This window comes from Callorhinus ursinus, unplaced genomic scaffold (assembly GCF_003265705.2).
Source record: "Callorhinus ursinus isolate GAN/ISIS: 27379988/994484 unplaced genomic scaffold, GSC_fseal_2.0 scaffold28, whole genome shotgun sequence".
Classification (NCBI taxonomy): Eukaryota; Metazoa; Chordata; class Mammalia; order Carnivora; family Otariidae; genus Callorhinus; species Callorhinus ursinus.
The window spans coordinates 13,448,602-13,472,580 of NW_027397090.1; the positions used below are offsets into that span (position 1 = coordinate 13,448,602).

Below are 23,979 nucleotides of genomic sequence, written 5' to 3' on the forward strand. Positions count from 1 at the left end.
TATGCCGCTACTTGTTTATCAAGAGGTTGAGTATTATGCTTCAGGTAGACTGTGAAATCTACAAACTGGCCTGAACACCTCCTGCCAATTACTTCAGTAGAAAAATGGCTTCTGAATTTCAAACTACCAGAAGCAGATTTTAACTCCATTCTAATATAAGACCGCCACTGGCAACACATCCCAGGAGATCTGACAGTTCTTTAAATGGACAAACCAACATGCTCTCTCATCCATAATTCCATGATATAGAGTTTCCTTCCCTGAGATGGGTTTAAGAGAGCATACTGCCTCTTCCTATATGGTCCACGACCGTATCAGGATACACTAAAATGTCCTAAGGTGACAAGAACCAAACTGATTTGGGGGCATCACCACTTTACCTGGGACCCATGGGGAGTCTCTTACGAAGAGAAGGTGGGTGAAGCACTTACCTGGTAACAAAGTGCTCAAAATATAGAAAATCAATGAAAGGAAATATTATATCTCCAGCACCCAGTATACTGCCTGAATGGCTAAGAGTATCAAACACCAATATTTTTTAATGAATGATAGATGGTATTAATAATGCCTCACTTAAAAATTTCTAATATAACAGTAAATCTAGAAGTTCTTTTCATAGATATGCAGAGATTTTTAACAGCTGCACAGTATTCCAAATCATAGATAGCTAATGATGGATATTTTTGTTGCTTTCAGTATTTTGTTATTATAATGAGCTAATGTTAATATTTTCTGACATTTCATTTCTCCCATTTGTGACTATATTTATAGATGAAATTATTAGATGTGAAAGCAAAAGATGGGCCCATTTTAATTTTGAAATACATAGCCAAATTTCTCTCTACATAGGCTGTTACAATTTACACTCCACAGGAATGTATGACAATGCCTATTTCCCCACACTATCACCAACACGGGCATTAACAATTTTTATGAATAAATAAATGTAAATATTTAGAAAATATTTTAGCGTTTTCTTTTGTATTAACCTATTATATGACAGAAGTTTCGAGAACTAAAGCATTTGAAAGCACTTGAAAGAATGGGAGAGGAAGCTAGGATGCAAAGAGCAACGCTAAGCACAGACTATCCTATATTAAACGACCTTGTTCTGCTTTTCCAGGAGCTATTGGCCAAATGCAATAAAACCCATATTATAAAGATTCTGAAATCTACTGCTCAGCCAACTCAGATTCCTGCCACTGCTTTTATAATCTTAAGAGGGCATTTCAATGCAGCTCCAAAACTCTTGATCAATGCACCTGGGACGACCAGCACGTGGAATGACTTGGGGGTAAATGACACTGGTGTTCTGGAGAAATGTTTGTAGGTCTTGATACCCCAAATCATATTTAATGGACTTTTCCATGTATGATTTTTAAATTTTTATTATGAGTTTTAAATGCACATAAAGTACATAGATTAATATAAAGATTTCCATCATCAAGATTCAAAGCTGATTAGCTTTGAATTTTGTCAATCTTCATTCATTTCTACTGCCATGTATTTTGTGTTTTCTTGGCTGGACATTTTAAAGCAAATCCCAGACATAATGGCATTTCATCCATAAATATTTTAGTAGTATGCAGATATTTTGTGCACATGTTCAGCAGGAAACAGGGACCAAAGAATACATTACTGTAATAAATCCTGAGAGTAGGGAGGCAAGGAGCGGCCAGGCTCCCGCTGGGTTCAACTGAATTTGAGTTTTCCTCCATAAGAGAAAAAAATTGAAAAACAGCTGCTAGGAGCTTGGAGTCTTTACTTTCTGCTTTCTTGAGTCATTATCTGAAGCATAACCTCACATATACTCAATAGAATATCAACTTTCATATAGCAAAGGTGCATATACAACTATAACCTAGAGAAATCCAGTTATAGTTGCTAATTTTAACTCTCTTTTCTCAATAATTGATAGACAAGTAGACCAAGAATCACTAAAGATCAATAAACTTGAACTGATATTTAGAGAAAATCCCATCTGACAATAACAACACATACTCTTTTTTAGATGCACATGGAACATTCACCAAGATGGACAAACTCCCAACAAATCTGAAACCACTGATATCATATAAAACATGTTCTCAGACCACAAAAGAATTCAACTAGCATATTGAAAGATATATGGAAAATCTCCAAATGTTTAAAAATTAAACAATATATTTTCAGATAATCCATGGATCCAAAAAAAACCAAAGGCCAAAAAACAAATTATTTTGAACTGTACAGCAAGGAAGACACAACATACCAAAATGTATGGGATGCAGGTAGAACAGTGTGTGTAAAAAAAAAAAAAAAAAAAAAGTGTAACATTAAATGTGCTTATTAGAAAAACAGAAAGTACTCAAATTAACAATCCAAGCATCTACCTTAAGAAGTTAGAGGGAGAAGAGTAATCAGAGAATCAAATAATCAGAAGGAAGAGAGTAATAAAGACAAGAACAAGAGTCAACAAGATGGAAAAGGGGGTGCTAGAATGGCTTAAGTCAGTTGAGCTTCCAACTCTTGATTTTGGCTCTGGTTGTGATCTCAGGGTGGTGGGATCGAGCCTTGGGCCCAGCTCTGTGCTTGGTGGGGAGTCGGCTTGAGATTCTCTCTCTCCCTCTCCCTCTGCCCCTCCCCTGCTCACATGTGCGCTCTCTCTCGCTCTCTCAAATAGATAAATAAATCCTTTAAAAAAAAAGAGGGAAAATGAACAAAATGGAGAAAAATGAGTGAAACCAGAAGTTCTTTCACTGGAAGAATGAATAAAATTGGTAAGTCTCTAGCTAGACTAATCAAAGGGGGAAGATGACCTATTACCAACATGAGAATGAGAAAAAGGATATCATTGCAGATCATACCAATACAAAGGAATATTATGAAGAACACAATGGCAAGTAATTTAACAACCTGAACGAAATGGACAAATTCCATAGAAAACATAAACAATTAAAGCTCATTCAATTAACAGTAGATATATTCCATAGATCTCTATGTATTAAATAAATTGCCTCTGTAGTTAAAAAATCTTCTTGTAAAAAGAACTCAAGGTCCATTTGGCTTCAGCTGTTAATTCTGACAAATATTTGAGGAAGAAGTGATGCCAAATTCTATATAAAGAGTTCACAAACTAGTTTAGGGAACACGCCCCAATTTTACAAGACTAGTATTAATCTGATATCTGAACCAAATAAAGACATTTTAAAAGAACTACAAAGCAATATCCAAAGAACACAGACACAAAAACCATTTATGAAATTCTAGGAAATTTAATTTATAAAAAGAATCATACATCATGACAATGAGGTTTAACTCAAAAATTCAAGGTCATTGTAACATTCGAAAATCAAATTTACCATATTAACAGGCTAAAAATAAAAATGATACCTTCAACTTCATAGATTCAGAAACACATTTTACAAAACACAATTCAAGATGGACACTGTTCGCAAATTAGGAATAGAATGGACTTTCCTCAGCCTGATGAAGGATGTCTACCCAACAAACCTACAGCTAATGGTGAAAACAGAGTGTCTACATGTCTTCCTTGAGATCATGAACAAGGTAAGGATGTCCAGCTCACTTTTTCTATGCAATACTGTTCTATAGGTCCTAGCTGGTGTAGCAGGCAAGAAAAAAAGAAATAAGAAGCCTACAGATAGGAAAGGAAGAAGTAAAACTGTCTCTCTAATCACAGATGACATAATCATTTATATAGAAAATTCTAGGAGTCTACAAAAGAAACCTACAAGAACTAAGTGACTTAGCAAGATTGCAGGATAGGAAGCTAACGTACCAGAAAATCAACTGTGTTTCCAAAGCAATGGATAACCAATATACATTAAATTTAGGCTGTTTGATGAGGATTAGGATATTTGTGTGATTTTAAAGCACCTTTGCCCCAATTGCTTATTAGTCACAATGAATGGGGAAAGCATAGTAACTTTACAGAGAAGAAACTGGAAAATATCTTGACCTGGTGACCCAAATTTCTGTTACCAAAAGGAGGCAGAGAGATCTCAGTGTTCCCTAATGGGATATCCATAGAAGGACATGGTGTCAGTCAGTAAAGTCTAATGAAGTCCTAAAGTGCTCAAATGGCTCATTAATAAAATGATAGTATGTGTATATGTATACACATACACAGATAAAGAGATTAATCAAATGTGACAAAATAGTGTAAATTAATGAATCTGTTTAAAAGGTATTCAGAAGTTCCCTGTCATGTTTATGTAACTCTCTGTAAGTTGGACATTTTTTTTCTGAATAAAAAAGAATGGAAACACTTTCCCATGATTCATAAACTCCTAGAAGAAGGTCCACCAGTGTCTTTATTTCTTTTTCTCAATTAGTGACATGTTGATACAGGTTGGCTATCCCATGTTTATGTTAGCATCCCAATTCAAGATGTGAGTTTTCTAGATTCAGTGTCAACCAGTGCAGACTCAAGGGGAAGCTTGGAAGCTGTTGCAAGGACACAGGTCTTGCCTCTTCTTTTTGTCACTTGGACAATTTCCTTCCTATCTCTGAGCCTCCATGTCTTTGCTTAAAAACTGAAATAAACTAATAATATACCAACCTCACAGGGCTATTGTGAGAATTACAACGAGAGAAAGTACAGATCCATCTCTTTAACAGGCACCTAAAAATAACCAGCACCTGCTTCAAGACCTCGGACACTTTCACTTTCCCCTGGGATGAGACCAGGATCCACCCACCCCATGCCTCCAATATCTCACCTGATCTGGCTTCTGTTCTCTGATATCACCACTCTCCATGTCCCTGATTTCATTGACACCCCTGTTCTTAGTGCCACTCTTCAGACACACCCTGCCTTGGGGTTTGTGTGATTCTGTTCCCTGGTCCCAACCACCCTTCCCCCCTTAGCCCAGACCCACACAGGGCTCCTCCCCTCCTGCCTCGCAGACTTCTACTCAAATGTCACTTATCTGTGAGGCTCCCCCACCCCCAAATTACACAATACAGACGGTACGCACACTCAGTCCCCACTCCTTCTCTGCCTCTGTCCCTGGTTTATTTTTCTTTTCAGCCCTTACCACACACAACTTCACTATAACTGTTCATTTATTTATTGTCTGTGTCCTTCTCTTCAAATGTCAGCCATTTAATTGTAAGGACTTCTACTTATTCGGCACTGTATCTTGAGCACATAAATAAGTGCTTGGCGCTGAAGAGACTCTCAATAAATATTTGCCAAATGAATACATGAAGGAACGGGAAGTCAACCTCGCACACATCTAGTGCAAATATAGTCCCTGCTTCACAGATATTACCTTAAGTCCATTTAATTAAAATTTTTTTCTCTGTTGACATCTGTCATTAAATATCTCCACTGCTTCTAAAATGCAATGAATTTAAATGTATTAGATTTCACAGTGGTCTTTGATATTACTGGTAGATTATTTGACATGTGACAAAACCAGGCTCGGAGATCACAGAGTCACCATTCTGAAGAAGTAAAGGAGAAGGGGGGAAAATATTCCTTGCACAGACGTATTTGAACATTTGATCATTCCTTTCCCAGAGGTGCCACCTAATTATCAATACAGGTCAACTCCACAATAAAGTTGGATTTTCTTTCTTACCCGAGTTACAGATCACTGGCAGCTGTTCAGTCACGTCTAAATATAAAAGAGCAGGCTCCCATTTCAAATGCCACATCCTCTTCCTCCACAGAAGCTGAGCACATCTAAAAAATTCAGCATTTGTGTCTGACGGGCAGTGACACCAGCAGACAGCTTACTGTCAACACCCAGGCCGACAAATGACAATCACGATCCCACTGCCACCTGGGATCTGGGCCATCTGGGACCCTGTGAGTCACAGGCAGCTTGTCCCTCACTTGCCACTATGTCCTGCAGCTGCAGACTCTGGGCTTTTGCTCCAAGGCCTGCACTGACAAACCCAGCATGGGGAATCGACTGTTCAGTTTCCAGGGCCAGGAAAATCAGACAGGCAACCCACTCCCCGGGGACTTCCACTGATTTTGAAAACTATGATGAGATTAAACCAAGGAGGACCATCCATCTGTAAATAGCTGCATTTGCAATCCGTTTGGTACATGGATTCACTGAGAGCAGTCAAGGGATGCATACACCACAGGATGGGAAGGTGTTCTGTGAGGCATCCTTGGAAAAATTCTCAAGTCAGGTCTGAAGCTCCTGGTAGCAATTAGTTTTCCTTCTTGTAGAATCAAGGAGACTAATAGACTATAGCCAGTATTCTAAATGTGGTAGGCCAAGGCCCTTGTGCTCATTCCTGAAATATAAGTGACGCACCAAACCGATGAAAAATTCCTATCAGAATTAGTCCCACTCATGGGCTTCTTATTTAGAAACATTCCCTCTTGCTTTTTTGACTGGTGTGAACGGATTAAGGAGAACCTGGATCATTTGTATTCCAAATCAGGCAAAAGCAAATTGAATCTGGATTTCATTCCTGAGCCCCAAATCCCTGTCTCAGAGAATGAAATGAAAATATTCAGCTGACTCTCCCTGCCCCTGTCAGATTAGTCACTAGAAAATACATACAGGGGCGCCTGGGTGGCTCTGTTGGTTAAGCGACTGCCTTCGGCTCAGGTCATGATCCTGGAGTTCCAGGATCAAGTCCCGCATCGGGCTCCCTGCTCAGCAGGGAGTCTGCTTCTCCCTCTGACCCTCCCTTCTCTCATGTGCTCTCTCTCTCTCATTCTCTCTCTCAAATAAATAAATAAAATCTTAAAAAAAAAAAGAAAATACATACAAAGGCCTTGGTGTAGGATCAGGTGATGGACTCCCATCATTGGCCCCCAACACTGAGTGAGACAGGTGGCTTCTGGGCCTCATGACTATACAAGCTACTTAAGATTCTCTCCTCTAGGCAGACGCTGGAAGCAGTACAGGTAGTACATGGAAAATATTTGGCCAATGGAGATGATAGGGAGTAAGATGCATCCCAAATTTTGGGGACTTTTTCTATTGGAATCATAAAATTTTCACCCCACTGCAATGTAAAGACTTAAAAGTTTTTGTACAGCAACTGAAGGCAGCCTCAATTTTGAGAGTCCCTGAAACATCAAGTTCAGGGACCTTTGGTACCAACTCTGAACAGTACCCCAAATGAAACACAGATACCATAGAAATGCACCTTGAATGCAGGGTTTATAAGCATGGTTTCCTCAAGCATTGAGTGTTCGAAATGTGAAGACATTGAAAGAAAGGCTTTCCATGTAGTTTCCTCATGGCATGATTGTTCTTTATTTGGTCACTGGTTTCTTTCCTCCTTAAAACTACACAAGAGTCATCAGGGAAGATGTGTGGTGGTGTAGGAAGAGGGTGTGGGCCATGGAGTCAGGGAGCTCTGGATTCGAATCCTTGGTCCGATAATTATTACTCACAGTACCTAAAGGAAGTGATTTTCTTCTCTGAATCTGTTTTCTCATCAGTTAGATGATCTGATTAAATCCTCCCTCTAGTGGATGGTGTCTTAGATGAGATGATAGGTCAAATTTATAGTATAAAAAGTAAAAATGACATTTTGCTCTTAGCCTAGTTCCATTATATAACCAGAAGAATTTTCTATTTCTTAAAGGCCTGTATTCCTGAAAGCCATGAACTACAAAAAAACATTATAAAACATTTGCACCTGGAGAGAAGCCACATCCTGATGTTCATTATCAAAGACAGGAATGACTTGTCTTTATTAAAACTGACAGCTTTTCTGCACTACCCAGAGAGGGGTCCATACAGCGTGGCTCTGGGTTCCCACTCTAACTTAGAGGGACACTTCCACCACGTCCAGAGCCCTTGATGTCCTGCAAACAGAGGACGATGTCCTTAAGCCCCTTGCAGCAAGAACACACATATGTGGCACCAACGTTCACTTCCAAATGGAACAGCGCATCTACAAAAGTAAAAGCAATGGCACCAACATCATAAATCTGAAGAGAGCCTGAGAGATGCTTCTACTGGCAGCTTGAGCCATTGTTACCCTCCAAACCACAGCTGACGTCAGTGTCGTAACCTCCAGGAATACTGGCTCACGAGCTGTGCCCTGGTTTGCTGCTGCCACTGGAGCCATGCCCATTGCTTGCCACATGACTCCTGGAATCTTCAGGAAACAGATCCAGGGAGCCTGCGAGGAGCGCTGATCCCAAGGATGACCACCAGCCTCCCACAGCGACAGCTTATGCTAACCTGCCCACCATCACTCTCTTTGACACAGACTCTTCTCTGTACTTGTGTGGACACTGCTCCCCGCCACCCCCCCTCCATCGTGCAACATTGAGGCAGCTCACTGAATGGGCGTGATGTGGTGGCGGTTGGTCTGGGACATTTTGCTCATGCGTGGGACCGTCTCCCGTGAACACTCAGGCAAGGTCTCCACTTCGACAGAGATCCTGAAGGGATAGAAAAGGAAGAGTAGGTTGCTGCCAAAAAGGCTGCAACCGAGCAGGAATTTCACAGTTAAAGGACGGCTCCAGCTCCCAAGTTTACTGCTGTTCAACCCGAGGTCACAGGCTGGTCTAAAGGCACAGGTGCCCTCACTCAGCCTGCCCCGGAGGACTGGACCACAGTGCCCATTGCTCACGAAACTGAATGACGGCAATGACCACTGAGTGGTCTTAAGCTACTCAGCCAGAGCATGGAAATAAAGTTGAGAGGAAATAAACAATTTCTAAAAGCTATGTCCAAAAAAATACATAAATAAAAACAAAAACAAAATCTGGCTCAGATGTAATCTGACCCGAACTGCGGTTTGACCTAGAAATATTGCCTTCTCTCTTTATCTGGGAGCCAATTGTTGGGAAAGCAGGACTCCCCCATATATGTTTTACTATCGCAGATAAAACTCCACTCAGTACTCAAAACACGTTTATTAAGTTTGACTTTCTTGTCGGACTTTTAACATGGAGGTCCCACCAAGATACCCACACAGACTCACATCCCAGAGCTTCCAAGCTGCATTGCCTGAAAAGTGCACTTTATGAGCCTTGCGGGTCCAGGCCTGTCTTGCTTGGCTTCCAAGGTGAGTCTAATTGTGCTGAGGTGGTGATTCTGTACTTACTGAGTCTGCTTCTAAATTATTTTTCATTACTGCTATCTGCCTATCTGGTTTTATTTCTGCCTCAAGCCTACATGAATTAATTCTATCTAATGGATGCCTGGTCTCCTAGAACAAATGAAAAGTACTGAGAGACTGGTGTTTATTCTCATGCGGTGTTGTCGGTCTATACTTTCAAGGACCTCTTGAATGACCAAAGCCCCCAAGTGTGTAGTTGACCAAGACCAGGGGCCTGTCTCGATTGAATTGTTAAGAGACTTGCCTGGTGGAGCATCCTGCACTATTGACGTTTTCTTTTCATTGTAGAAGACATTCTAAATTGCCTCGTCTGTGCCTGGTTTTGCTGCCAAGGTTGTTCACATATGCATTTGTACAATTTAAGGTGACCCACGATGAAATTTCCTGTACGGTCATTCTCTGGGTGTTTATAACAGAAAATCTCCCTCCTTCTAACAGAGAAAAGGTGTTGGGAGATACTCCTCCACAGGTCTCTTGCTGAGACTCATACATGTGTTACTGGGTATGCCAAGCATGCAAAGCACTGACTACTCTCTGCCTGGGCTATTTCTCAGGGTTGTGTATGCACCAAGCAACCCTAGGGTATGAAGCAATATCTCCCTCTGGAACAATGAGCTAGCATGCTTACTGCTTGCTATAAAATAGTGGGTTCTCCCAGCTTAGTGTTCCTCTCCTGTAATGCATACCACTGCATGTACAGATGCCCGTCTGATCCTCTGTATCTGCCTGTGGCTATTGGAGTTCAAAGAACCAACATTATGCTGACACTCTGGCTACTGTTCTTTCTCTGAGTCATAAAGTCTTTACTTCTGAGCCAAGAGTCTTGTGTCTTCTGTTAGCACTCATGAAACAGTGGCAAACTAACTTGTTAGCTTTCAAGTCAGATAAAATCTCACCCTTCACCATTGGCAGAAACAGATGGTTTTGTAATATGGTCTGTAACCGTAACTCTTTGTGTCTGTGGCCAATCTTTTTGAAGTACCCTTGAAGATCACAGGAAGATACATGAAGATCATGGAAATATGTCATCTGCACATGTTATAGAAATATCGAAGTCAAAAAGACAGATTACCATTGAAAGGAAGGAAAAGGAGGCTCCTGGGTGGCTCAGTTGGTTAAGCATCTGCCTTCAGCTCAGATCATGATGCTGGGGTCCTGGGATTGAGGCCCAAGTCGGGCTCCCTGCTCAGCCAGGAGCCTGCTTCTACCTCTACCTCTGCTGCTTCCCCTGCTTGTGCTCTCTCTCTCTCAAATAAATAAAATCTTTTTTTTTAAAAAAAAAAAGGAAGGAAGGAAATGTTTGCAAATATTTTATGAGTTGAAACTTGTTTTGCTTGACTTGCAGAACAGAAGTCTCTGATTTATGGGTTGTACAACAACTGTATGAATGAGCTAGAATGTATACCAAAGTAATGAAGATGTTGATTGCTTCTGGCTTTTCATGAATACCCATTACTACTGCCCAAGAATCTGGAGTGTTCGGAGTGTGTGAATTGCTTTCTTTTGAAAGAAATAGGGAGCACTTCTACTCATAATCATGACAGATTAACTGGTATCATACTTTACTTTCCACTGAAACAAGAAAACTGGAAAAATATCTGAAACAGTCTTGTCAGACACTGCAGAACAAACAAGCAATGCAAAACTGTGATCCCTGAAAGAAGAAGGGAAACAAATGACACCGCTACAATTAGCCTTGTTTTCTGTTGAGAGACTCTATCTACACTGCAGCACATGGTATGGAAAGCAAAACAGAGCTCAGCAGTCCTGCTGGGTTGAAGATACAGAGATTGGCACGCAGGAGGACAAGCTGCTGGAATTTCTAAAGCAGATTACTCGAGAGAAAGCTCTTCTCATATGAAGAAAGAACTAAAAAATTTTTGCATAGGGCTCCCCTTGAGTTTCTAGCTGAACAAATCCTAAGTAAAACATGTGGAGGGTAGATTTCCACAAGATGGTCGAAACCACAGTAGGCAAAGAATAACTACGAAAGAGCTCTAAGCTGAACAATTCCCAGAGATAACACAGGGTGAGGAGAGTTTATAGTTCAGCCAGAGTGGAGTGACCTTGCTGAATATTTGAGATGTAAGAGTAGAAACCAAGGATTGGACACACCTTAGTAACATGTCTAAACTAGACCTAGAGTAAAGACTTCCCTATGCCAGCCAGGGCAAAGCTAAAAAACAAGTCTCAGAAGAACCAACCTGACCTAAAATTAGCTAATCCGCCTGTCTGAACAAACCTCAATACTCCTTAAAGGAAGGCAATGGAATCCAGACACTCAACAGCACAACATTTAGAATGTCCGGCTTCAATGACAGAGAGATATCTACAAAATTCCCATGTACACGAAAATTAAAATACTTCTCAACAGCTCAGGGACCAAAAAAATAATCAGAGAAAAATTATAATGTAATTGAACTGAATGATAATGAAGATGCAACATATCAAAGTTCGGTTATATAAGTAAAGTTATAATTAGGGAAAGATTAATGACTTCAAGAAATTATATTAGAAATGAATAAAAAAGTAAAATTAATGACTTAAAGTTTCGCTCTAAGAAGTTAAAACAAAGGGGCAAAGTAAACTCAAAGCATGAAGAAGAAAGAAAATTATAAAGAGCAGAAATCAGCAAAATAGGAAATAAGTAAACAACAGAGAAAATAATGCAACCAAAACTGATTTGTTGAAAAGACTGATAAAAATGATAAACCTCTAGCTAGGCTGATTAAAAAAAGAGATTGATAATCAATATCAGAAAAAAATAGGAGAATTATAGATATTTTAAATTAAAAGGATAACATGTGAACTATGAAGAAATTTTCCAGTAAATCTGACATCTTAGATGAATGGAACAATTCCATAAAAGAATACAAAATGTCAAATTGACACAAGAAGAAAATCTGAAGAGTCCTATTCTATTACATAAATTTGATTTCCATTCATAAAACCTTAAGCCCCAGTGACTTTCACAGGTGCATTCTATCAAAAATTTGACAAAGAAATAATACCAATTCTATACAAACTATTTCATTCTAAGTAATTCACTAAATTTACAGAACGTGATAATCTCAACAGATCCAGAAAAATATCTGACAAAACCTAATGCTATTAGGTTTTTTTTTATCACATTATGATAAAAACTTCCAGCAAGAAGTAAACTTCCCCAGGATGATAAATGGCAGCCACAAAAGATTTACCACAAACATTATACTAAATGGTGACAACTGGACTTTCCCCTACAGTTAGGAGAATGTCAAGGACAACTGCTTTCCCAGGCCAGGCAAAATTGTACTGGAAGTCATGACAATTTCAAACACTCAAGAAAAAATACAAAAGGCATAAAGATCAGAAAACAGGTAAAGCTATCTCTATGTGCAGATGACAGATTAAAGAAAAAATTCTAAGGAATCTGAAATATACTAGAACTGGCAAGTGAATATAAAAGGTTGTGGTATCCAACATTAATCAGAGACATCCAAAGATGGTGGAGTAGGATGATCCTGGGTTTAACTTGTCCCATGGGTATAACTAGGTAACAACCACGTCAGGGTAAATAACCCAGAAAATGACTTGAAGACTGCCAGAACAGACTCTACACAGCTAAATGCAGAGAAGAGACCACACTGAAGAGGGTAGGAAACGTGGAGACAAGGTCAGGAACCAAACAGACCCACAGGACTGTTTGCAGGGGAGAGGGACACTGCAGGCATGGAGAAGGGGGAGAAACAGATCACACCAGGCACCCTGGGCACAAGACATCTGTATGAATCCCCGTAACACTTGGCTTTGAAAATCAGAGGGGCTTAACTTCTCAAGTTCTTAAAATCAGTGGGTCTTACCACCTGGAAATTTATAAATCAGCAGGTTCAGCTCTGGGAGAGCCTGAAGGTGATAGAGAACTGACTCCCTGCCCTTAAAGAGAGAGCACAACAAACAGCCCTGCTGAGATACAGTGCAGAAGCAGCAGTTTGTAAGACACCTGGGGTGTACAGGAGAGAGATTTGTTTGCTAATCTAGGGGCCTGTGCTTAAGGGGCAGGGATCTTTGAGAGACTTCTGAAAGAACAAAGGAGCTGGCGGGTGCCATTTTCCTCCCCCGCCCCATAGTCTAGATACAGGGACACCTGCAGGAATGAACACAGTGGGAATACTCTCCACCTAGCTTGCTAACAATTTCCCATGTGCTTCTTCAGGTCTGACCCCTCCAACCTGGCCTCAGCAGTTTTCCTGGGAGGTTGCTGATGTCCTCCCATGCAAACCTTGCTAACACCATGCAGCCCACCCCAGTGCTCTCCTGTGGAACTGCTCCCTCCAACTCAGCCTCCTCCCACAGCAGACACATGCCCCACCTCCACATTCTCCTGAAGATTTGCTCCCTCAATCATACCCTCAGTAGGAGTCCATTCAAAGTGGTGCCACAAATGTGGCAGGGTGCAAGCAGCCCTAATAGGGGCTAGCACCACTCCAAACTGACTTCTGCCCCAGGGAGAGGGGAAGATAACCACACACACCAGTCCAACTCAGGCCCCTGTGCTGGGCCGGGGGCAGACACCTGGTATGACTACAGGTCCCACGTACCAACAAGATCATCTCAGGGAACAGCACAGGGAAAGCACCCCTGCAGTTTGGTGCTACTGCATCTCTGGCAAACACCTTGATCTGACTCAGCTCAAGACCAGTGCACCCCAGACTGGCTCACTAACAAGGCACACCCACAAGAGCAAAGAAAGCCACCGCACATTACTGGAATGAAGGAAAAAGGGGCTCAGCCACAAAAGTGGGGTACATGCAACACATATACAAGACATCCCTGAAGTGCCAGGTTCCGGTGAACAGGAGACAATGCACTGCAGGGCACTACAGGACCTCTTCTTCATAAGGCCACTACTTTCAAGAGCAGGAAACATGGCTGACTTTCCTAAAATACAGAAACAGACACAGGGAGTTAGACAAAATGAGGCAACAGAGGAATATGTCCCAAATGAAACAAAAGGACAAACATCAAAGAAAGAGACCTAAATGAAACAGAGATAAGTAATATGTCTGATAGAGAATTTAAAGAAATGGTCAAAAAGATACTCACTGGACTTGAGAAAAGAGTGGAGGACCTCAGTGAGACCCTTAACAAAGAGATAAAAAACATAAAAAGGAACCAATCAGAGATGAAGAACTCAATAACTGACATTAAAAATACACTAGAGGGAATAAACAGTAGACTAAAGCAAGAAGAACAGATCAGTGCCCTGGAGGACAGAGTAATGGAAGGCAATCAAGCTTAAGAAGAGAGAGGAAAAAAAATGAAAATAGATTGAGGGAACTCATCAAGCATAATCACATTTGCATTACAGGGGTCCCAAAAGGAGAATAAAGAGAAAGGGTGGGGGACAGAAGATGTATTTGAAGAAATAGAAGCTGAAAACTTCCCTAATCTGGGAAAGGAAACAGAAATCCAGATCCAGGAGGCACAGATAGCCCCCAGCAAAATCAACCCAACGAGGTCCACACCAAAACACATAATAATTAATATGGCAAAAAGTATTGATAAAGAGAGAATTTTAAAAGCATCAGGAGAAAAGAAAACATTTTCATATAAGCAAAGCCCAATAAGGCTATCAGCCGATTTTGCAGCAGAAACTTTGCAGGCCAGAAGAGACTGGCATGATATATTTGAAGTGCTGAAAGAAAAAATACCTACAACCAAGAATACTCCACCCAGCAAGGCTATCATTCAGAATAGAAAGAGAGATATAAAGCTTCCCAGACAAACAAAAGTTAAAGGAATTCATCACGACTAAACCAGTCCTACAACAAATGTCAAAGGACACTCTGGAGTGGAAAGGAAACGCTAGAAGCAGGAGTAAAATAGGAAGCATAAAAGCAGTAAAATTAATTACATATATAAAAATCAGTCAAGAGATTCAAAAAAAATAAAAATGTAAAGTATGACAGCATATACCTAAAATATGGGGGCAAGAGGAGTAAAAATTTAGTGCTTTTAGAATGGGTAAGCAACCATCAACTTAATAGACTGCTATATGCCTAAGATGTCATTTATAAACCTAATGGTAACCACAATTCAAAAACCGGTGATATGCAAAAAATAAAGAGAAAAGAATCCAAGTATATCACTAAAGAAAGCCAGCAAGAGAAGAGAGAAGAAAGCAAACAAAGACAGTTAACAGAGAAATACAAAAACAACCATAAAATAAGTAACCAAATGGCAATAAGTACATATCTATCAAATTACTCTGAATATAAATGAACTAAACACTCCATTCAAAAGACAGGGGGTGACTGAATGGATAAAAAAGCAAGACTGCCTACAAAAGACTCATTTCAGACCTAAAAACACAGGCAGATTCAAAGTGAAGGGATGAAAAAGAATTTATCATGCAGACAGAAGTGAAAAGAAAGCCTCGGTAGCAATACTTATATCAGACAAAATAGACTTTAAAACAAAGGTTGTAACAACAGATGAAAAAAAAACTCTATATAATCATAAACAGAATAATCCAACAAGATGTAAGAATTGTAAATATTTAGGCCCGCAACATGGAAGCACCCAAATACATAAAGCAGCTAATAACAAACATAAAGGGAGTAACTGATAGTAATACAGTAGTAGTAGGGGACTTTAACACCCCACTTACATCAATGGATAGATCATCCAAACAGAAAGTCAACAAGGAAACAATGGCTTTTAATGACACACTGGACCAGATGGATTTACAAGATATATTCACAACATTCCATCCCAAACAGCAAAATACACATTCTGTCAAGTGCACATGGAATATTCTCCAGAAGAGAACACATATTAAACCACAAAACAAGTCTCAACAAATTCAAAAACACTGAAGTCATACCATACATCTTTCTGACCACAATGCCATGAAACTAGAAATCAACCACAATAAAAAATCTGGAAAGAACACAATACACGGAGGTTAAATAACATGCTACTAAACAGTGAATGGGTCAACCAAGAAATCAAAGAGGAAATAAAAAATTACATGGAGACAAATGAAAAATGAAAACACAGCCATCCAAAATCTTTGGGATGCAACAAAACTGTTTTAAGAGGAAAGTTTATAGCAATACAGACCTACCTCAAGAAACAAGAAAAATCTCAATTAAATAATTTAACCTTACACCTAAAGGAGCTAGAAAAAGAACAAACAAAATCCAAAACCAGGAGAAGGAAGGAAATGATAAAATTAGAGCAGAAATAAATGAAATAAAAACTTAAAAAAAAACTGAAGCGATCAATGAAATCAGGAGCTAGTTCTTTCAAAAGATCAACAAAGTTGATAAATCTTTAGTCAGACTCATCAAAAAAAGAGAGAAGAGGACTCAAATAAAATCAGAAATGAAAGACAAGAAATAACAACAAAAACCACAAAAATACAAAGGATTATAAGAGAATTATTATGAAAAATTATATGCCAACAAACTGGACAACCTAGAAGAAGTGGATAAATTTCAAGAAATATATAGCCTCCCAAAACTGAACCTGGAAGAAATAGAAAATTTGAACAGACCAAGTACCAACAATGAAATTAAAGCAGTAATCAAAAACCTCCCAACAAAATGTCCAGGACCAGAAAGCTTCACAGGTAAATTCCACCAAACATTTAAAAAAAAGTAAATACCTCTTTTTCTCAAACTATTCCAAAAAATATAAGAGGAAGGAAAGCTTCTAATTCGTTTTATGAGGCCAGCATTATGCTATACCAAAACGAGATAAAGACATCATTTAAAAAGCCCACTATTTCTGATGAACACAGATGCAAAAATCCTCAACAAAATATTAACAAACTGAATCCAACAATACATTAAAAAAATCATTCACCACAATCAAGTGGAATTTATTCCTGGAATGGAAGGGTGGTTCAATATTCGCAAATCAATCAACATGATACATCACATCAACAAGAGAAAGGATAAAAACCATATGATCATTTCAATAGATGCAGAGAAAGCATTTGACAAAGTACAACACCCACTCATGATAAAATCATCAACAAAGCAGGTTTAGAGGGAACATACCTCAACATAATAAAGGTCACATATGAAAAACCCACAGGTAACATTATTCTTAATGGGCAAAAACTGAGAGCTTATCTCCAAGAGTCAGGAAAAAGACAAGGATGTCCACTCTCACCACTTTTTTTCAACTTAGTACTGGAAGTCCTAGCCACAGTGATCAGACATGAAAAAGAAATTAAAAACATCCAAATTGGGAAGTAAAACCTTCATTATTTGCAGATGACATGATACTATACACAGAAAATCCTAAAGACTCCCCCAAAATCTATTAGAACCAATACATGAATTCAGTATGGTCGCAGGATACGAAATCAATATAATACAGAAATCCACTGCATTTCTGTAATAATGGAGCAAAAAGAGAAATTAAGTAAACAATCCCACCTACAATTGCACCAAAAATAATAAAGTACCTAGGAATAAATTTAACCAAAGAGCTGAAAGGCCTGTACTCTGAAAACTTTAAAACACTGATGAAAGAAATTGAAGATGACACCAACAAATGGAAAGATATTCCATGCTTATGGATTGGAATAACAAATATTGCTAAAATGTCCATACTACCCAAAGAAATCTATATATTTAATGCAATCCCTATCAAAATATCAACAGCATTTTTCACAGACCTAGAACAAATAATCCTAAAATATGTATGGAACCACAAAATACCCCGAATAGCCAAAGCAACCTTAAAAATGAAAAGCAAAGCTGGAGGTATCACAATTCCAGACTTCGAGTTATATTACAAGGCTGTAGTGATCAAAACCGTATGGTATTGGCACAAAAACACATAGATAGACACAAGAACAGAATAGAAAACCCAGAAATGAATCCACAACTATATGGTCAATTAATCTTCAACAAAGCAAGGAAGAATATCCAATGGGTAAAGGACAGTCTCTTCAAAAAGTGGTGTTGGGAAAACTGGAGAGCAACATGCAAAAGGATGAAACTGGACCACTTTCTTACACCATATACAAAAATAAATCCAAATTTATTAGGTCTATTAAAGACCTAAATGTGAGACCTGAAACCATAAAACTCCTAGAAGAGAGCATAGGCAGTAATTTCTCTGTCATCAGCTGTAGCAACATTTTTCTAGATATGTCTCCTTTGGCAAGGGAAACAAAAGCAAAAACAAACTACTTGGACTACATCAAAATAAAAAGCTTCTGCACAGCAAAGGAAATAACATAGCTAAAAGACAACCTACTGAATGGGAGAAGATATTTGCAAATGACATGTCTAATAACAGTTTACTACCCAAAATATATAAAGAACTTCTACAACTCAAAACAGAACTCAAATAATCCAATTAAAAGGTGGGCAAGGGGTGCCTAGGTGGTTCAGTCAGTTAAGCTTCTGACTCTTGGTTTTGGCTCAGGTCATGATCTCATGGGTCATGAGATCGAACCCCACGTTGGGCTCTGCACTCAGCAGAGAGTCTGCTTGAAGATTTTTCTCCCTCTGGTCCTCCCCACCCTGATTTGCATGCTCACCCCCTCCCTGTCAAAAATAAATAATCTTTAAAAGAAATTTTAAAATAAATAAATAAATAAAAGGTGGGTAGAAGACACAAATAGACATTTCTCCAAAGAAAACATACAGATGGCCAACAGACACATGAAATGATGCTCAACATCACTCATCATCAGGGAAATGAAAATCAAAACCACAAAGAGGTATCATCTCACATTTGTCAGAAGAGCTAAAATAAAAAACACAAGGAACAACAAGTGTTGACAAGAAGGTGGAGAAAACAGAACCCTCATGGCACTGCTGATGGGAATGCAAACTGGTGTAGCCACTGTGGGAAACAATAGGGACATTCCTCAAAAAATTACAAATAGAATTACCAGATGATCCACTAATTTCACTACTGGATATTTACCCAAAGAATATGAAAACACTAATTTCAAAAGATATATGCACCTCTATGTTTATTGCAGCATTATTTACAATAGCCAAATTATGGAAGCAGCCCCAGTGTCCATCTATAGATGAATGGATAAAGAAAATGTGAGATAGATAATATATATATATATATATATATATATATATATATATATATATATATATATTACTCAGCCATAAAAAAGAATGAAATCTTGCCATTTGCAACAACATGGATGGATCTAAAGGGCATAATGCTAAGTGAAATAAGTCAGTCAAAACAAATACCATATGATTTCACTCATTTGTGAAATTTAAGAAACAGAACACATGAACAAAGAAAAAAAGACACAATCCAAAAAACAGACTCTTAACTATAGACAACAAACTTGGGTATCACCAGAGGTGAGGTGGGCGGAGGGATGGGTGAAACAGGTGAAGGGGATTAAAAGCACACTTGTCATGATGTGCACTCAATAATGTACAGAATTGTTGAATCACTATATTGTACTAATATAACATTGTATATTAATCATACTGGAAATTTTTTTAAATAAATAAATTTATTTATTTTATTTCATTTATTATATACCAGCAGCAAACAGTTATGAGTTTACAAAATTTTAATTATAATACATTGAAAAACATAAAATATTTAGGGATAAATTTGTCAAAGTTGTGTGTGACCTCAACGCTAAAAACTACAAAATGTTTCCCTTCTGGGGAAAAATTAAAGATCTAAATAAATGGAGAGAAATACCATATTCCTGGACTGAAAATAATGGCATGCTGGTAATCATTTAACAATGAACTCCCTCCCCACAAAACAACATGGGACTTTACTAATTTCTTCCACCCTAGCCAATGTCCAGTTATCAAATTTCTGAAAATTTAATAATCGTCTGTTGTGATTTAGTATGAGCTGTCTTCAGCTTGCCAATGACTGACTTAATAATGTTAAAATGACAATTCTCACCAAATTGATCAATCTCAATCTTAATTGGAGCAAGCATTTGTACAGAAATTGACAACTTAATTATAAAATGTATATGGGAATGTAAAGGAGCTAGAACATCCAGAACAACCTTGACAAAAAAGAAAATTAGAGGACTTAAACCATCAGACTTCAAGTGTTACTTTAAAGGTAATCCAGACAATGTGATACTGGCCTAAGGATAATAAGTGGAGCAGAATAGAGAGCTCTAGAATAGATCAAGTCTGTACACAGTCATTTGACTTGCAAACGCCTTTTTAGTACACAGTGCTAGAATAAATGGATATGCATATGGTCTAAAAGTAATCCTTGGCCTCATACCTCACACCATATAAAAAGTAATTAAAAGAGATTAGAAAATAATAATAAATACAAAAAAATAATAAAATACAAAAGCTAAAGCTTTAAAACTTCTAGAAGGAAATACAGGAGAAATCATTCACTATCTGAGGGTAGGAAAGGTTCTTAGGATACAGAATGCAATAAGGAAAAAATGACTTCTCCAAGTTTGAATACTTCTTCTCAACGAAAGACATCATTATGCAAATGAGTAAGCAAGTTCCAAGCTAGGAGATAACATGCATGAATTATGTGTCTGACACATGCCTGGTGTCCTGGATACATAAAGAACAACAACTCCATAGATAAACAACCAGTTAGTAACAAGTAAATGATTTGAATTCATAAGCCCATGAAAAACTGCTTAATATCATTAAGCATCAGGAAAATGTAAATTAAAACCACAGTGAGATTCAACCACACATCTACCAAAATGGAGAAAGTTTTTTTAAATTATTTATTTATTTTTTACAAAATGGAAAACAAATTTAATAAACTGAAAGACCAAATGTTGGTAAAGACGTGGAACAACTCTCATCCATCATTGGTGGAAGTATAAGGATGGTACAACTGCTTTAGAAAAAATTCTGGCTATTTATTATAGAACTAAGCATGCACTTATTCTATGATCCAGAAATTTTACCCACAGGTATTGATCTAAAAGAAATGAAAAAATATATGGATGCAAAATGATTGGTATGAGAATATTTATTGCAACCTTACTCATGATATCCAAGACCTGGAGACAGTCTGAATATCCACCAAAATGAGAATGAATACACAAATTGTGACTACTACTTAGTAATAAAAGTGAATAAACTATAATACTAGCAACAACATAGATGTCTCAAAATATGCTCAGTGACCTTATTAAAGAGAGTATACACTGAATGATCCCATTTATAGGAAGTTGTAGGAAAGGCAAATCTAATCTATGGTTAGAAGAAAACCAGAGCAGTGACTGCCCCTGGAAGGAAAGGAGTTAGGAGTGACTGGGAAACGGCATGAGGTAACTTTTAGGAACGATGGTGTTCTTGAGATTTGTGCATTTCAATGTACATCAATTTAACCTTAATAGAAAAAAATTAGAAACAAATTTTGAATTCTAATGATATGCAGCTGGAAGTACATCATGGCAAAATGTATTGGTTATTATAATTTACTCCAAAATGCAGCATAAACATAAGATGGACTGATGGATAAACAAAGGACGGATAGATGGACAGACATGTCCTAAACAAATTCCTCACTCTGTGACGCCTGTCTGAGTGGAATTTCAAAACAAGAAACCGGGTTAATTTCTTTATCCAAAGTAGTTATCGATAATGAAACAGCTTATGATATTTTAGCTAACCAGAGGAGAACAGGTACCATTGCTAATACTTCACATTGTCTGGATTAACACCATAAGTACAAAAAAATCAATTTATAATCAAGTTAAGAAATGACGTCCCCCATCTAAGGTAGACCCAAGGCATTGTTATTGTTAGCCTTAATTTCTTTATCAGATTTGATCTCTTCCAAAGTGCCTTTTCTTCCTTTCTTAAAACACTTCTGGTTATACTTTAGTTTACCTCCCTGTTTGCTTGACATTTGTTGTCTAGAGTCTAAAAATAATCAACCAATGATTCAAAGGTAAAAAACAAAGTGGAATCATTCTGAATGACACTCAAGTTGAAAAATCACATTTCTGCAAACAATCTCATCGTCAAGGAGAAGCAACAACAGCGATGAAAACTGGGACCATCCTTGGTAGCCAGCCACAACCAAAGTCGGGGGCGGGGGCGATCAAGAATAAAAACATGCTCATAGTCCAGGAAAAGGTTGGTTATTCCCTAGCCATGGGATCAAGTAAGCGCCAGCACCAGTTTCAAATCATTCTATCAATCCAGGAGAGCTCACATCAGGAAACACGCTGCCAAAGCCAACCAATCAGTAACAGTAAAGTCAACCAATCAGGAGACTTGTCCTCAAGAAAGGCAAGGAAGGGGTCAGGACAGGCACAAAACTTACCAGTGGGAGACTCAAACTTCAGCAAAGCACTGTTATATCCCAGAGTGATCAAGATGGATTCCTTGCCCACGCGGCAACATTCAGTGTCTCTGTTGAGTAAGCATTTAAAGACACAGACGCCATCGGCTATAAAGGGCGAAAAAAATAAAAAAGGATTAGGAAAATCCATTTTTGAGCATTGTAAAAAGGTTCAGTAATGCCATCCCTATATTTCTCTCCTTTTCTCAAGGTTCCCCATTTCTTTCTTCTTAATATAAAGTCTTGTGAGTCATAAGGGAATACGAGGATCTGAGATAAAAGAGGAATTTAACTATGGCCCTATACCAATTCTTTGCAAGTGGGTTAGCACAGAGAGCAATACTAACACTTACTGGCTCTTGCCTTTATGTCCAGGGCCCCATTCCCTTTAAATCCTGTATTCCCCAGAGCATTTTGTATCTCTTGATGGCATCCCAGGAGAGTCCAGGTAATGTCCCTCTGGGTGTGATTCTTAAGCACCTACTATGTGCCAGAGATCTCACACAGTCTTCACTGTAAATATTGTGACTGCCAGTGTTTTTAGGTAAAGACTAGGCAGAGAGTTTAGGTCCAAATATGCATGGCTAGTAAGTGGCAGAACCAGAATTAAAACCTAGGATTAAATTTGACTCCAAAGCCCACTCTTGCTCTTAACCACATTATGCCAAGGCAAGCACAATAAAGAGGGTGCTTGGTTTCTGCAAGCAGGGCCTGCAGTGAGTGGCTAGGCTCTCATCAGGTTCATACATAGATAATTGGGAAGTAACTCGCTATTCCTCCTTTTACAAGTTAGGCAGGCCTTGAGCACTGGGGCAGCTGTAGAGTGGTGGCAAAGGTAATAAACTCGGGGTTTGGTTTTCATCTCTGATATTTACTAACGTAGGGACTTCAATCACCTATTCACACTCAGCCACATTATTGCATTATGCAAAATGAAAATACTGATATTTATTTCCCAAGCTTTTTATGAAGAATGAATAACAAAGGTAAAAATAATTTCTAAAATCCTATTAAAACGATAAGGGACTGTGGTCGTTTCTCTCATTATAAAGTAGATCTTAGTTCCCATACTTAATGTCTTCCATTCTCCCTTATGAAATCAAATACAGGAAGTGTTTTAACTTTAAAACATAGTTATATATAAAATTCTACTATTATAAAAGTATGTGGCACATTCATACACACACATTCAAAACACACACACACACACACACACACAGAGTTAAGATGACCAAATATTTTCAAATATTTTCATCCATTACTTCAAATGAATGAATACTTCCTGATGGAAGCTTTCACAGATATTTTTCACAAAACATCTTGGCTGGTTAAATAGTGCAGATGTTTTGAAAACATTTTCCTGGCATAAAGGATGATTACAGGTTTAACTATTACAGACCAGTCAGTGTCTCAAAGGCATCAGTGTCTCCTTGCAGACAGGCAACCATGAATAAATGCAGAAGGGAGCTTGGGGCTCTTTTATATAATATGTTTTCTTTAAATCACAAGAAATGGTTTTTTCTCCCCCCTGAGAAATCAGGATTTTCTGCATTTACCAATTGTTTTCTTATGGTTTTGAAGTAGGATGTGGGATGGATGTTAGTC

General features: G+C 38.4%; 1 protein-coding gene across 1 annotated transcript in view; it reads right to left on the minus strand.

Annotated features, from left to right (window-relative positions):
* Positions 1–23,979, minus strand: part of LOC112838587 (histone-arginine methyltransferase CARM1-like) — a 183,679-nt gene that overhangs the window by 149,853 nt on the left and 9,847 nt on the right. Inside the window, exon 2 of the mRNA XM_025891358.2 lies at positions 22,357–22,482. Within this exon, the coding sequence (XP_025747143.2) occupies positions 22,357–22,482 (126 nt within the window). The remainder of the gene's footprint in view (positions 1–22,356; positions 22,483–23,979) is intronic.